At 42.9% G+C, this 16,053-nt stretch overlaps 1 protein-coding gene across 3 annotated transcripts in view; it reads left to right on the top strand.

Annotated features, from left to right (window-relative positions):
• Positions 1-165: 165 nt before the first annotated feature.
• The window catches only part of LOC130036799 (leucine-rich repeat-containing protein 37B-like), a 46,967-nt gene continuing 31,079 nt past the window's right edge, over positions 166-16,053 (top strand). For 2 of the 3 annotated variants that reach the window (XM_056128691.1, XM_056128690.1), the window contains exons 1-5: positions 166-1,222; positions 3,633-3,704; positions 8,377-8,448; positions 12,514-12,585; positions 13,457-13,537. In XM_056128691.1, coding sequence (XP_055984666.1) covers positions 288-1,222; positions 3,633-3,704; positions 8,377-8,448; positions 12,514-12,585; positions 13,457-13,537 — 1,232 coding nt within the window. In that variant the 5' untranslated portion in view covers positions 166-287. The remainder of the gene's footprint in view (positions 1,223-3,632; positions 3,705-8,376; positions 8,449-12,513; positions 12,586-13,456; positions 13,538-16,053) is intronic. The other variant, XM_056128692.1, reaches the window with a different exon arrangement.

Below are 16,053 nucleotides of genomic sequence, written 5' to 3'. Positions count from 1 at the left end.
ATGTGGGATTAAACATATTTATAATTCTTTACCTCTCCACCCATCTGCAGGGCGCTCCTCTCCGGGGGAGAGTCCTACCCCCAGTCCCCCTGGCCCCCAGCCCCCCAGGGCTCCCCAATCCCTGGCTTTCATCTTCCCCTGATCCTGCCGCTGAATCACCCCCTACCCTTCAGCCCCGGATTTCAAAACTCCCCGCCTTCCTTTTGGATCAAATTGGCGGGCACCATGTTGCTGAAATTGTTCCAACTCGCAGGAAATCTAGGAGACCTCGTCGTCGACCACAACCAATGCAGGAGGATTACTTCGATTCCAGTATGGATACCTTTTATCCTGAGGGGAGTCAACCTTTGGTGGGAGATTCAGAGAAACATCCACAGATTCGTCACGAGACTGGATCCTTTTCACCCCAGCCTCAGCATCCAGAAACCTTTGAAGAGCTAGAACAGCTTCCCTTTAAGGCCCTGGAAGCTGAACTTTCAGCAAGCACACAACAGAGCCCAGCTGCACTTCTAGGATCTCCCGAGGAATCAAAACCTCTGGTAGTTTCAGACTCAGATTTGCTGTCAAGTACCCCTGAAAAGGGTGATACTGCTTCAGTCCTGCCAGAAACCCTAGTTCAGCCTACATTGGCTTCCGAGGAGAGAGGATCTTCAGTGCCTCAGGAGGTGGAAGCTCAGCCTTTAGAGTCAGGTCAGAGTTTGAAGAAAGTTGAGCCCATATCATCTTTGGTCCATGAGGTGTCAACGTGGCCTCGAGAGCCATGGCCTCGAGAGCTTGTAGGTAAACCATCAGACCATCCTGAATATGTGTCATCACCAAGTAAGAATGAAGCTCAACCCTTCAATGTTCCAAGTGCGAGGGAAACACTTGCAGACATGACAATTGACATGTTTGCAGAGGTCAGTAATGAGCGTCAGCCTTCTCCCGAGCAGCAGGAGGTCTCAGCTCAGACTCCAAATGAAGCAACTCCACAACCAGAAACATCGACAACATATCATTCTTCTCTGACACACTCTTCTGCCCTTCCTGCTGTACGACATGCTTCAGAAAAGGCACACGTAGATTTCCCTGAGCAACTGGAACAGAATGTCTCCATGACCTTTAACATATGTGAGCTCTGTACCTGCACAGATAAGACCCTCTCCTGCTCCGGTCTCAGTCCAGAGAAGAGGCTCCATAGAGTGCCTGTGCCAGGGCCCAACACCAACACCTTCACCGTCCTGTAAGAATCCCCTTTCCTCTGTTCTCTGCATTCTGCCTATTGACATAGCAAGCCTTTTCTTCAATGTCTCCCTGTGTCTGCCTCATCCCCCTGCCCACGTTAAATGATTTCCATTTTTTATCTTTTGTTAGTCAAAAGATATCCTCATTCTCCTTATCTGTTGCTGCTGCTTCTCTAGTCTTTTGGTTATAAACGTCCGTACCCTTTTTCCTTCTCTATTTTTATCTCACCATCAGCCTGTCCTTCATCCCATCATCCACTCATTTAATTCCTTAACCTTTGTTTTCTTTGTGCTACAGCCTTTTTTTAAAAAAAAATAGTTTGTCCTCCTTATCTTTTATTGCTGGTGCCACAATCTTGTGCTTATGGACATGAATTCTGGAGCCAGATTGCCCGAGTTTGCATTTGTTAGCTTTGTTACCTTGGACAAGTTATTTAGCTCTGTGACTCAGTTCCCTTTTCTTGAGGTGGGGGTAATGGTAAGTTATCACCTCCTAATATTGTTGTGATACTTGTTGATTTTGATACTTATGAAGTTAGTACCTTGAAACAAGTTTAACATGAATCCCTATAGAGATGAGGCCAAGGTGGTGGAGAAGGGTTGACTGTGAGATCTAACCAGCTCCAATTGCAACAAAAGTAATACTATGAAATCTATGTAAATACTTTGGGCCAGAGTGATAGTACAGTAGGTAGGGCATTTGCCTTGCACGTGTTCCACCTAGTTCTGATCCCCGGCATCCCATATGGTCCCCTGAGCACCACTATCAGTGATTCCTGAGTGCAGAGCCTGGAGTCACACCTGAGTATTGCCGGGTGTGGCCTCCCCGTGAAACTATATACTTACATCAGGCAACTAGCATACACATGAATGCTGTCTGTATTCATTAATCTCTCATTTCAGAATTACAGTTGTTTACATCGACTTTCCATATAAAGCACCCATTTCCCTCAACCTAGCCACAACAATATGTCATCGGCTCTTAAACATGATGGTATTGGGGAGAAAGGGAATACACAAAAAGGAAAGGCAGCGTGTCACCAAGCACCAACAGAGGCACAGAAATGTACAGAATCTTGTCAGTTGGGGAAAGCTGCAGAGAGCTGACACAGAGCAACTTTAGCTGGGAATTAGAGGTTGATTTTTTTGGATCAAAAATTATTTATGTGCTGGGCATATAAAAAGCTGTGCATGTTTGGTATGATTTTTGTGTTTGGAGATATGTAATATGCTTGTAATATGAAACAGTTACGAATCTGTGCCTCCTTAAACATATCCCTCAACTTGTGGCTTAGACATCATAAAGCATCCAGAAGTCTTGAGTGGAAATGTTCACTAGGTTGGTGGGATAGGTTTCTGTTTCAACATTTTCACCCTGAAAACTGTGTATGTAAACTGATTAGGTTTATATTTGGATTATGTACACATTTGCAGCTTATATACACATGTTGCTGAGGGAAGTTGACAAAACTAGATTCAAAGTGATCCACAGAGTTAGTGTTTAAAACTGAACTCAGGGAGCCAGAGTCCTAGGACAGTGGGTAGGGCTCTTGCCTTGCATGTGGCCAACCCAGGTTCAATCCCGGACACCTCATAGGGTCCCCCTCCATCACTGCCAGCAGTTCAATGAAAAATTATTGACCCTGAGCGTGGAGCCAGGGGCAAGTCCTGAGCACCATCCCCCCCTCCACCAACTTCATGCGTCTATACATGTGTAAATTCATGAACATATTCTCTTTGTTACAATAGGTCAGTAAAGTAAACAGGATAAGGTGCAAAAATCCCACTTTCCCACTCTACCAGCTATTTGACTGCCGCGTGGTAACTTCTGTTACCATCTTGGGTTTCCTTCTACTCTCTTTCCTGTGCATTCCTCGCCACCCCCAATGAAGGTAGTTCTTTGTGATTTGTTCTTTTCCTGAGGCACGTTGAATATATCTCTCCTCACTAGTCCCCCCTCACTTTCTAATTTCCGTAGTCTCTATCTAGAAATTTCTACTATCTTGAAATTTCAACAGAGAGCATTGACTTAAACCTTTGGTGTTCCCTGGCAATGCTTTAAAATATTTATTTGCTGATAATTTTGTTCATTTTTCTTTATATGATAATTATGAAATTATAATTTTCTCCATTGATTTGCAGTAGGAGTTACAATAGGTGTGAGTTTAGAAAAATGGCTTACAGGCTAATTAGCTGGCAGTATTTATCTACTCCAGGAATTAGGAAGTTCAGATTGTGAGATATTTCATTGTTTGACCAGTCACCCCACATCATGTCTTTAGTTGGGCATAATGGGAAACTCATAGCTATGGAGATAAGCTGGAGTATTCTGTGTTTCCATGATTCTTTTACTTATTCTGTTCATTCTTTTCCTACCTGTTCAAATCTGTGAACTGTGTTTCTTCACAGAGATTTCCAAGGAAACTCTATTTCTTCCATTGATGGAAATACATGGAAGGCATACCCATGGGTTGAGAAACTGTGAGTATATTCTCTCCAAATATGAATATTAAAAAATAATTGCACCATAAAATCCTCCGTAGTATACAATTTTAAGATCAACACCACATAGAAGCTATTTCGCCCTCATGTCCCAAAACAACCTCTCTTAGTTATAATAGTTTACTTCTTTAAAAAATTTTGGTTTACCAAGCTCTTACGTTAAAAGTCTTTTTGTTTTCCATTCCATAACTGGTAGAGTTAATTGTATACACACACGCACATATACATATAGGTATATATTTTGGTGATGTAGATGGTTTTTATTGAACTTATTTTAGAAAGATGTGAGAGGAGAAAAAGAGAAGTTCTAGAGAGAGCACACAGAGATGAGCAAACAGGAAATGTGTTCACAGGAGAACCTTGGCTTGAGTAGCAAGCCAACATGATTACTTTCTTTCTTTCTTCCTTTCTTTCTTTCTTTCTTTCTTTCTTTCTTTCTTTCTTTTTTATGTAGGAGTACTGCTATTTATTTAGCCACTGATTAGAACTCCATCTTACTTTTTTTCATTTTTTATAATTTTATTTATTGAATCACCATGAGAGCAGTTACAAAGCTTTCAGGTCTAAGTCTCTGTCATACAATGAAACACACTTGTACCTTCACCAGTGCCCATTCTCCATCACAAAAAACCCCAGTATACCCCCCTCCCATACCCTCCCCCTACCTGTGGGGCAGATGATTTCCACATTACTCTCTCTCTACTTTGATCACATTCAATATTTCAACACCAGACACACCATTATTATTTGAGATTTTACCCCAACACTCAGATCTGTTGAAAAGGCAGCAGTAGACAATTTGTGTTCTATTGCTGGTTATGAATAACATATGATGTTGCGTGGCTGTAGTAGGGTCATGTGATTTTGCAATTTCAAAATTTTAACACTTAAATCTGGAGGGATTTCTGCCAAAAGCCACCGGGTTTTGAGATTTGCTCCTGGGTCTCTGGGATCATGGCCGTTGAGCAGCTTGATCAGGAGCCAGAGAGGCCGTTCTTGGGTGATGACTTGGGGTCTCATTGGGACGGGGAGACTAGGACCCGCTCCACCCCCATCCTGTGAGGCCCAACAAGTTTTGTCGCTGCAGGCCCAGACCTGACTGTCTAATGGCCTCTGGAGGATGATGGCCACTGAGCTGCCAAGGGGGCGCAGGCGGAGGGACAACACCCTTTCCCCCCTGGGGTGGCCCGGCGACAGTAACCTACTGCGGAGTCTGGACGCATTTCTGCCAAAAGCCACTAAGTTTTGAGATTTGTTTCTGAGTCTCTGGGATCAAGGCTGTTAAGCAGCTTGATCAGGAGCCAGAGAGGCCGTTCGTGGGCGATGACTTGGGGTCTCGTTGGGGTGGGGAGGACAGACCGGCTCCACCCCCATTCTGTGAGGCCCTGCATGTCTCGTCACTGCGGGCCCAAACCTGACTGTCCAGTGGCCTCTGAACGATGGTCGCCACTGGGCCAACAGGGGGAACAGGCCAAGGCACGAAACCTATTCCCACCTGGGTTAGCCCAGCACTGGTAACCTACTGCAGGGACCAGACGCATTTCTGCCAAAAGCTGCTGGGTTTCAAGATTTGCTTCTGAATCTCTGGGATCATGGCCATTAAGCAGTTCAATCAGAAACCAGAGAGGCCATGCCTCCAATTATATAGCTGAGTCGGAGGTGGTTTGTAGGTATGTGGGAAACATACCTAACTTTTGTCAGTTTACTTTCTTGGTAAACTTTGCCCCAAGTTTTTGGGGTCTGGCCAAAGGCACAGCAGCAATTTTGGGGTATCTGGAAGTCTGAAGGTGCCATCAGGCTGCTGATGCTCTCGACTCACAGGTACATGATTACATTCTTCATTAAAAATTTTTAAATGATCCATAATGCGAAAGTAAATCTTCTGATTTGTTTTTTCTATAAATATAACAGCTACCACTTGATACTTTCACTTTATTTTGCTTTAGACTTCTTTCCTTTATGGTGCATAGAGGTTTACCCCATCTATTTAAAATCCTGTTTCATAATAATTCTATTGAAAGATGCTTTGATTTTTTTTGGTCACATGTATTACCGCAGCACAGGGCCTTGTGAATATGGGCAGATAGGTCTGTTAATTAGATATTTAGAGATGGATTTGTTGGGCTGAAGAGTATATAGTTATAAAAATTTAATTGACCTCAAAATAGTTGTGCCAGTTCATGAAAGTATTGTTTCTCCATGCCCATCCACCTCTGGGCATTCTTTATTTTGGGGCTGCCCTGATGAATCAATAAAAGGGATCCCATCCATATTTTAATTTTATGGTTAGTACAATGGGTAGGGCGTTTGCCTTGCATGGGGCCAACCTGGTCAACCGAGTTTGATTCCTCCGCCCCTCTCAGAGAGCCTGGCAAGCTACAGTGAGTATCTCGCCCACACGGCAAAACCTTGCAAGCTACCCGTGATGTATTCGGTATGCCAAACACAGTAACAAATCTCACAATGTTACTGGTCCTGCTTGAGCAAATCGATGAACAGTGGGAGGACAGTGACAGTGCTATTAAATAACACATATTGACATACCTAATAGCCACCTGTATGTCTAACAACTAACTTCAAATTTGTGATGAAGAACCAAAAGATTGAGATGTCTATAACAAACGCGATGTGAAAAATATCTGTGGTTTGTATTAGAGGCCAAATGAACAATTTGCTAATCTGTCATTGTCAGTTGACATTCCTAATATGAGAAATGACCGTTTTAGGGCCAGAGCGGTAGTACTGTGGGTAGGGTTTTTGCTTTGCATATGGCCTACCAGGATTCAATCCCCACCACCCCATAGGGCCCTCCAGCCCTGCCAGGAGTGATCCCTGAGCACAGAGCCAGGAATAAGCCATGAGCACAGCCAGGCGTGATCTAAAACCAAAACCAAAGGCTGTTTCAGTGCGTTGGAAATAATTGTATTTTCATCCAGGCTATGACCTCAGACCTAGAGAGAAAGTCTACAAATGGAAATCGCTTGCATACTTTTCTAAACATTAAAAAAAGTAGAATTTTTTTTTAAATAATTTTGCTCTGGTGCCACACAGTGGTGCGCAGGGGTTATCCTTAGTTCTGAAAGGTGAAATTTTTCTAAACAAAAGGGGACATTGGAGCAGGGAATCTAAACCATAATTGGCAGCAATTATCGGTTTCCAACATGGGAGTCCTCAACAGACTATACAAACTTTCCAGTTCTGGGGCCTGGGCTGGGGGCAAACCGTGTGGAGACTCCCTTTTACATTTGATCCTTATAAGGTAAAGGAGGGAAGAGAAGCCGAATTTCAAGTCTTTGTTTGAAAATCTTGGATAGCTTTCCTGCCCTCTGGTCCTGCCTTCCAAGGCAACCCAATTCCATGGACCAGTATCAAATTCTCTGCCTCTGGAAAGGCTTTAAGCTTTGCAGACTGCTGACCTGAGTTTGAGCACCCCATATGGTCCCTTGAGCACCACCAGGAATGATCCCTGAGCGAAGAGCCAGGAGTAACCACTGAGCACTTCTGGGTGTGGCCCCACAACAAAACAAAGCACCGAAGAAACCCCCCAAATAATGTTCGTTCAAGTCAGGGGTGTGTGTCAGAGGAGGGTGTGATTGGTAGGGGCACGCTTGGGGCCTCTGGGAAGCTGGGTTCCTTGTCAGGAACGTGTCTTGGGGCCTTCGCTTTATTGGCCTGCTCTTTTTTGTTGGGGGGGGGGGGGTGCACAGCTACTGGTTATGGGCTGACTCCTGGCAGACGTGGGGGATCTATGGGGTGCCGGGTCCGACCCAGGTAAGCCACGTGCAAGGCAAAAACCCTCCCCACTGTACTATTGCTCTGGGCCCAAATGTCATGTGCACTTTGTGCACGTTTTCCTTCCCAGAACAAAACAATTTAATGGTGTTAAGTTTCTTAGGGCTTCCTTTCCAGACTTAATTTCATTCTTCATGGGGGACTCAGAGTAATGTTTGGGAAGAGAGCAGGGAGTGGCAGCCCTGTGTTTCTGGTGTCACACAGAATTTGGATCTGACAGATTTTGTGACCTAGAGAATATGCTTTATATAGGTTACTTGGTGAGAAGAGTCAATAGCTGTGTTCGTGTTCATGATGCATCTAGGTGAGGACAAAATAAAGAGTTTAAACAGAGGCCACTATCCCTAAGTTAAATAAGAATTGGGATATTTAGATAGCACCATTATTATGTGTAAGAATAGTCCTGTGCACAGCTGCACACGCTAGGGGAAAAGGCAGCTCAGCTAGAGAAGGGAGCACCAAATAAAGGGCGTCGGGTGGTTCTTCTCAGGATGGGAAATGCATGATGAGAGTAGACTATAGACCGAACAAGATTGCCACTCAATGTCTCTTTTGCAAACCACAGCACTCAAAAGGAGAGAGATAAGAAAAGGGATGCCCTGCCACAGAGGTAGGGTGGGATGGGAGGATGGGGGGTGGGAGGGATACTGGGACTGGTTGTGGTGGAGAATGGGCACTGGTGGAGGGATGGGTATTCAATCATTGTATAACTGAAACCCAAGCACAGAAATTTGTAAGTCTACAGCTGTACCTCATGGTGTTTCACTAATAAAAATTTAAGAAAAAAAAATAGTCCTATGTAATAAATAGTCATAGTTATTTTGCATTTTAGACCAGAAATAATTTTTCCATTTTTCAGAATACTCAGTGACAATTCTTTGGCAGAATTACGTAAGGATTCATTTGAAGCCCTTCCAAACCTCAAGTACTTGTAAGTTAATCATTTATTTATGAATTTTTAGCTCTGTTTTTAAAACAAGGGGGTGTGCAAGTTAATCTTCATCCTTTTTTCCAGCAATAAAATTTTGTAGTTTTGTAAGTATGGCATTAAAAACCTCTCATGTCATTTCTGACACTAAATTACATTTGCATATATATATATATGATGTCGGTGGGCCCCACGGATGACTTATGTGAAGCGGGGTCTCGCAGAAAGGAATTTCAGGAGTAGACAAGCAGTGAGTGAAGTTAATGGATTTTATTTGTAGGATTTTTAGGTGCGGAGGGGGAGAGAGAGAGAGAGAAAGCGAGAGAGAGAGTAAAGTTAGACACGAAAGAATGAAAGTACACATCTGAAGAGGGGAGATGCGGGCCACACATGTGCTCAGACACCACATGTGCTCGGCCACGTGGGCGCAAGCAGCACATGGGCTCAGGCAGCATATGTGCGCCCTTCCTTTGTTCAAGGTGGCCTTTATAGGGTTGCTCCAGCCTGTCCCCACGTGAGGCCTCTTTCCAGGTAAAAGTCCGTTGCTAAGGAGGTTACCAGGGAGGTCCAAAAAGAGGAATTCCGTGGGGAGGCCTATATCCTGAGGGTCTGGTCTTATCAGGCCTTTGTTTTCTGTGTCCACAAGGTGGGTCATTCCTAGAATTCTTCTTCCATGAAACTTTGTTTCATTGCAAAGGGCCTTTCCCTATCTACCTGCCTACATCATATATATATATATGGACATATATGAAAAAAAAAACTTTAGGCTTACTCTTCAAGCCCATGTTCTCCCTGGATCATGTAATTTGCTTACTTGTCCTCATGTCTCTTTGTCTGCTTTTTCTGCTCTGAGAAGCCGTGTTATCTCATGAACACATTCTTTCTCTTTCCCACCTCCCCACATCTTTCTAAGAAAGTTTCTTTCGATGTAAACTATCTTGCTTCACAAAAGTGTTTTTCAAACTTTACTAATAGATGAAAAGTACTTATATCTGCTCCACCCATAGAAACCTAAGTGCTAATATACCATCTCCTCCGTGTTCATATAGAGTTCCTTTATGGATCAAATCCAATGCATGGTCCAGTTTTACCTGGCCCATTAATTTAAGAATTGTTTTTGTCAGCTGAGGAGATTGCACAAATGATGAGTGTGATGCTTTGCAACAGGAGGCCCGGGTTGGATTTCCAGCAGGACACAGTTCTGGGCTCCCCAGTCCCTGACTCCCAGTAATATCCCTGAAGTAGACCCTGAGCACTACTAAATAAAAACAAAAATCTATGCAAATACGTTCGTTTTTATTTTTTAATATTTAATTATTATTTATTGCTTTTTGGATCACACTCAGCGATACTCAGGGGGTACTCCTGGCTCTGCACTCAGGAATTACTCCTGGCAATGCTGGGGGGACCATATGAGATGCTGGGGATCAAACCCGGGTCAGCTGCGTGCAGTGCAAGGCCAACGCCCCACTATCTCTCCTGCCCATGTTTTATTTATTTTTTAATTTTGTGTATGAAGCAAGGTAGTTTTTATTTAAACTTATTTAGAAAGATGTGACGGAGAGAAAGTAAGAAGTCTGTGTTCGAGAGAGAACACAGGCTCTCCAGAGTGGAAAAAAGCAAGCAAAGAAACAGAAAGAAACAAGTGAGATATTTAGGGCATGAAGAGCAAGCCAGGTGCTTTTATTCAATCCTTCCAAAAGGGTGGTTTTTTCCTGGAATTTTGCATACTTAAACTTCATCTGGGTGTTTTCACAGGAATGCCTTACGCTGTTGATATTCTCTTTGTTATCTCATGGATTCTTGTGTAACTTCTTCTCTGAGGGGGACCAGCCTTTTCTGGGTGGGACCTTGGAATTTTGCATCCTGGTGATATCTCAGTTTCTCTTCAAAGAGCTCAGAATTTGTATGTCAAATGATGTGATTGTCGAGCTCTTGGGATGCATGCAAGGCAAAGGTCCCACCAGCTGTACTATTGCTTCAGCCCATGGTTTTATTGATTTTGTTTTTTAATTTTGTGTGTGAAGCAAGGTAGCTTTTATTAAAACTTACTTAGAAAGATGTGAGGATTTGTATTTCAAATGATGTGATGGACAAGCTCTTGGGCTACTTTGGGGCTAGAGAATTTCTTCTTTAGTTTTATTATTCCCCCAAAGAACTTTCCAGGGCCCCTCACCCTGCCAGCTTGCACCAGCAGGAACGGGAAAGCAGTCCCAGCCTCATCACAGGCAATGTGGGTTCACCGCCTGTCCCTTGCAGGAAAGAATTTAAAGAGGTGCAACAGTGAAGCAGCATAGATTTATTGAATGTAAGGTGCTTAGGAAGATGTGGGAGGAGAGAAAGGAGGGTGATGTTGGAGAGGGAGCACCAGCTTTTCCAGCGTGAAAGTGAAAAAGCAAAGGAACATAGAGACTAGCAAGTGAGATACATGGGAGAGCACAGCTTGAAGAGCAAAAGAAAACTATGTGTTTGTAAAATCTACATTTGTGTTTTTCTGTAAAAAAAAAAAGAAAAATTAAAATATGCTCTGCAAAATCTAGAATATTATTATTTTTAAATTTCTGGCCTGTCTACAAAACTTTTAAAAGCTGGTTTAATAAAAAAACTATTTAAAAAATAAAATAAAAATAAACCTGAATTATAAAGAAAATAAAGAACTTGAATGCCATTAGCCTAGAATTTTAAAAAATTTTTAGTTTTCTCATTGTGATTTGCAATACAACATTCTAACACCCTATGTCAACATATTTTCGAATGATCTATGACTTAAACGAACATTTATATGGGAAATACGAGGCTAATACAGATGGATTCTATAGCAGTAGTATTAAGAGCAGAGGAGGTTATCACGAGGAGAGTTCTGGTGATAAAAATTCCAGTGTAGGAAATGTTGGGCGATTGTCAGACAGACATCTTGGACAGAATCTCGTAAAAAGAGAGCAGGAGAGAGGTAAAACACAGGAAAAACACCTCAGTGCTCTCAGAAGACCAAGAGAAAGAGGAGGGACATAGACCCAGGTGTTGTAAGCCAGGGCTAGCATGCTGAGCTTCCTCGTGCCCACCTGCGCTGGGGCACTCAGGCCTGTAGCAGATCACTGGGTGGGCCTGTGAAATCCCCCACCACAGTTCCTACTTCAGTTGATTTGGAGTAGGTTGGTTTGAGAATAGGCGTCTTCAATCCGTTCCCAAGTGAGGCTGGTACTTGAGAAGGTTAATACATGACGGTGTGCATTGTGTGTTGGAAAAGGAAATACTGGGCCTTGCTTCTGCACATGGGTGACCCAGGTTTGATCCGTAGCACCATGCAAGATCCCTTGAGCACCCTCAGAGTGATCTGTGTGCAGTCAGGAGTAAGCCCTGAGAACTGCCAAGGAAGGAAGGAGACCAAGAAGGGAGGGAGGCAAGAGAAGAAGAGGGATGAGCTAGGAGATAGGTATACCCATCTTGGTCATATGTGAAAGAACTTAAGTAGAATTCAAAGATACAGAACAGTCACTTGTAGTCAAATCAAAGTTCAGTACTCTGATTTTCTTTGTTCCACCACTGTACAATTAAAGCAGTGAAATTCATGGAATATTCAGAAAATGTAGAACCAAAAATTGAATTTCTATGATGATAGAAAAGTTTAATTCTAAATTAGTTCAAAGTTCTGTCTAAAAGGATTTTCATATTATATGAAAAAGGCTAATTTTTTCTAGGCCAGTTTCTGTTAGCCTAGAAAACAGCTACACAGGAAGGTATATAAACATGAGACTGTTCATTTGAATATTGAAATAACTATATTAAATATAGTAATTTTACATGAAGATAAAAAACTCAACCCCTTCTAGAACATAAAATCACCTCATCAATTCTCTGCTCCGAGAAAAGTTTAACTCCAATATTAGAACCAAGTAGTCGTACATTTTATTCATGAAGATGTGTGGTTGAGAAAAAGGAAAGCCAGGTTAGGGATTCTGGAACATTCAGATCTACTCATTCAATATTTATTTTGACTTCTACTAGTTATTCCTAAAATTAGATACTTGGTAGTTAATTGAAGCAATATTTTCCCTTTCCTTTCCCTAGAGACTTATCCTGCAATAAAATACAGTTTATTGAAAGGCGGACATTTGAAGCAGTACCGTATTTGCAATCTGTGTAAGTTCAAAATATGCTTCATTATTTTTGGATTTTTTTTTTTTTGCTTTTTGGGTAATACCTGGTGATGCACAGGGGTTACTCCTGGCTCATGCACTCAGGAATTACTCCTGGTGGTGCTCAGGGGACCATATGGGATGCTGAGAATCGAACCCGAGTTGGCCACGTGCAAGGCAAACGCCCTACCCGCTGTACTATCACTCCAGCCCCTATTTTTGGAATTTTTGTAACACTTAATTGTCAGCCTCTGTTATTCAATTTAATATTATTAGAACATTTAAAAGTGGCTACTAAAACTGTACAGCAAATCCTTTTTTGCCTGTAAGTAACGATTACAATGGCCCTCAACCAGGATGATTTTGTACTCATATGACCCTTGATAGTGTCTCCAGGTAGTTTTTTTATTGTTTTGATTGCCAGATCTGTAATGATGCTGTTGGTATCTAGTAAGCAGAGGCCTCCAGATACACTGCAGAATATCTACAATGTACTGGACAGCGCCCCCCCCCCCCCCAATTATCCAGCCCCCATGTGGTAGTAGTGCTGAAGTCATGAATCCCTGTCCTAGAGAACTTAATTACTTAAGTATTTGTTAAAATACTTAATACAAAATTTGCTATTTTGCGTCTAATGCCCCCACAGCATCATAAACATCAAAGAATAAACCTTAAGCTTAGGTCGTCCACAGTGATGTTTAGCACATGAAATGTGTTTATGTGAATTAGAAGTTATGCTGGGTGTGACCCAAAAACCAAAAAAAAAAAAAAATTCGTCCTTCTTCTTCCTTCTTCTTTCTTCCTTCTTCCTTCTTCTTCTTTCTTCTGCTGCTGCCACTGCTTTTATCTTTTTTTTTCTTTTTTTTCTTTGGTAGGAATCTTAGTTGCAATTTAATCACCGAACTGAGCTTTGGAACGTTTCAGTCCTGGCATGAAATGCAGTTTTTACACAAAATGTAAGTGAAAAAGCAGATAAATATATATATAATAAAACTGCATAACCTCATCGTACAGTTATTATTAGCTAAGTGGCATAAGGCCAGTGTGAACTCTAACAAGTGTGTCTTGAGATCAGTCCCTTTTTTCAAATGAGGAAACTAAGGAACGAAGAGGCCAAGAGATTTGCATGGCGCATGGCATGCTTTGCTTTTACCTGTTACTGATGATTGGCATGAGCACTAACAGAAAGGCATCCGTTAGCATTGTCTTGTGATTCCCACTGGTGCAGCGCTTTAAATTCCCAGTTTAATTCCAACTTTGGTTCCTGTTCATGTGCAAAGTTCCTAACCACTTAAATGTATGCAACAAAGAGCTGGGAAGAACTAGATATAGCAGTTTTTACTGGGAGTTGGCAGGGAAGGAAAGTTATGGATTCGTTCATAGCTGGTAGCTTCTTTTACATGGTGAAGCAGAAGAGTTCCTGAACGTCTGTCTTAGCATATTTCCCTCCTAAGAATCTCGAACATTATTTTGAAGAAAAAAATGATATATATATAAATTGAATTCACTGTGCTCAGTATAAACCTTTGAGCTAGGGCAAAAGGTGGAAAAAGCTATGGTAAAGACGTTCAATAGTCTTCACACCTGGCAGTGCTGGGGAGGGACCAGGATCACTCCTGGCAAAACTGGCATCACACTGGCCAGCTGACCTAGAAGGAGGCCATGTATGGCACCTGGAGTTCTGTGGTGCGGTGGAATCAAACTCTGGGCCTTATACATGGCAGACATGTGCTCTATCTCTGAAACTATCTCTCTGACCCCAGAAGCGTTTGTGTTACGTCAGACTGAGTGAAAAGTATTCATCAAAAATACGTTGCTGTTGTCTAATTTCATTATACTTACTTTTCTGATTACTCGTCTGTAAGAAGTCTGTGGTTTTATACCCTTTGGGTGAAAAGTTCTCTCTGATTTCTCTGATTTGATGTGACACAAGCAGATCAAAGTTCAGAGACATAAAGGAAATTCTGTACTCAAGCGGAAGATCCTCCTTTGAAAACGAGTCTTCACCTGCTTGTGTTTCAGAAATCCAGTTTTACACAGTTTCCTGCAGATTCGATGAAGGTAGGGCAGGAAGGCAGCTCGGTGATTCTTCATGGGTATAGACCTGAGTTGACTCCCCGGAAGACCAGTTTAGTAAGGAGCAGGCTTAGAGATAATAGTTACCTCATTGTTTTAATGCCGCATTTTTACTAAGCATTTTATTATACCAGGCATCATAAGAACCTCAGTTTCGGTATAGTTTTATAGGAGACGGTGGGGGTTGGGGGCGGGGAAACGCATCATAGTTCATAAAAGTTAAGACATTCAAGAGCATTCACAGAGTGACATTTCTTCTGAGCGTCAGGCCTGTCTATACAGAAGAAGAAAGCAGGGTGTTTGTCACCAAGAACCTTAAATACTGAAGGAAAGAAGACAGATGCTGGTGGGAAAGCATGAGAGCCCCACTGCTAGTCCAGACGGCAGGGTAACAAGATAGCGGGATGACACTGGAGATAACGGTGGGTGGTATACTAAGAAAGACTCATGATGAATGAGGTTGAGGAGACAGCTCAAAGAGCTGGAGTCCACGCTTTGCACTGCCAGGAGTGACCCCCATTCACACCTCAGAATGTGCCCCCCCCAAAATGAGAAGAAAACCCAACAAATTGAAAATGGAGAAGGTGATGATTGATTTGCATTGCAGCACAGCGGTAGGGCGTTTGCCTTGTGCACAGCCAGCCCAGCCGAGCCAGGTTCGATTCCTCCGCCCCTCTCGGAAAGCCCGGCAAGCTACCGAGAGTATCTCGCCCGCACGGCAAAGCCTGGTGAGCTACCCGTGACGTATTCAATATGCCAAACACAGTAACAACAAGTCTCAAAATGGAGACGTTACTGGGCCCGCTCGAGCAAATCCATGAACAACGGGAGGACAGAAATACAGAGATACTGAAATTTTACTCTGAAATGAGAGAAAAAGGTAATGAAAGAATCAGAGATACCTGGAAAGAAATGATCATCCCTGTCATGTGATTTAAATAGAACTAGCTCCTACGACCAATTCGGTCAGCTCAACAGATTGTCACGGAGTCTGGGGAGATAGTGCATGCTTTAGTGCTGGAGCCCGAGGGTCAAGCCCCTGCACGACATGGTTCACCAGCACTGCACCAAGTGACCCCCAAACACCAGTGATGGCACTACCCACCCCAGCACCGAATGTGTTGGGGCCCGAATGCTTTGGGGGGTAGGCTCCTTTCTTTGGGTCCTAATTTTTCTAAATGACCAAGCTCATTCCTTTCAGGTACAATTTGCCTGTGTGATCAAAACTCTGTGACTGGAGCACAATTACCGTGGATGCGTGGCTTGCGTTGCACATGGATGACCTGGGTTTAAGCCTCACCACCCCACAGGGTCTTCCTGAGCTTAGCCAGGAGTAAGGCCTGAGCACCCTGCCATGTGTGGCCCAAAAACAACAAGGAAAAAAAAGCTGTTACAT

This window comes from Sorex fumeus, unplaced genomic scaffold, assembly GCF_029834395.1.
Source record: "Sorex fumeus unplaced genomic scaffold, SorFum_2.1 ptg000066l, whole genome shotgun sequence".
Taxonomy (NCBI): domain Eukaryota; kingdom Metazoa; phylum Chordata; class Mammalia; order Eulipotyphla; family Soricidae; genus Sorex; species Sorex fumeus.
This window is presented reverse-complemented; position numbering and strand designations above follow the sequence as displayed.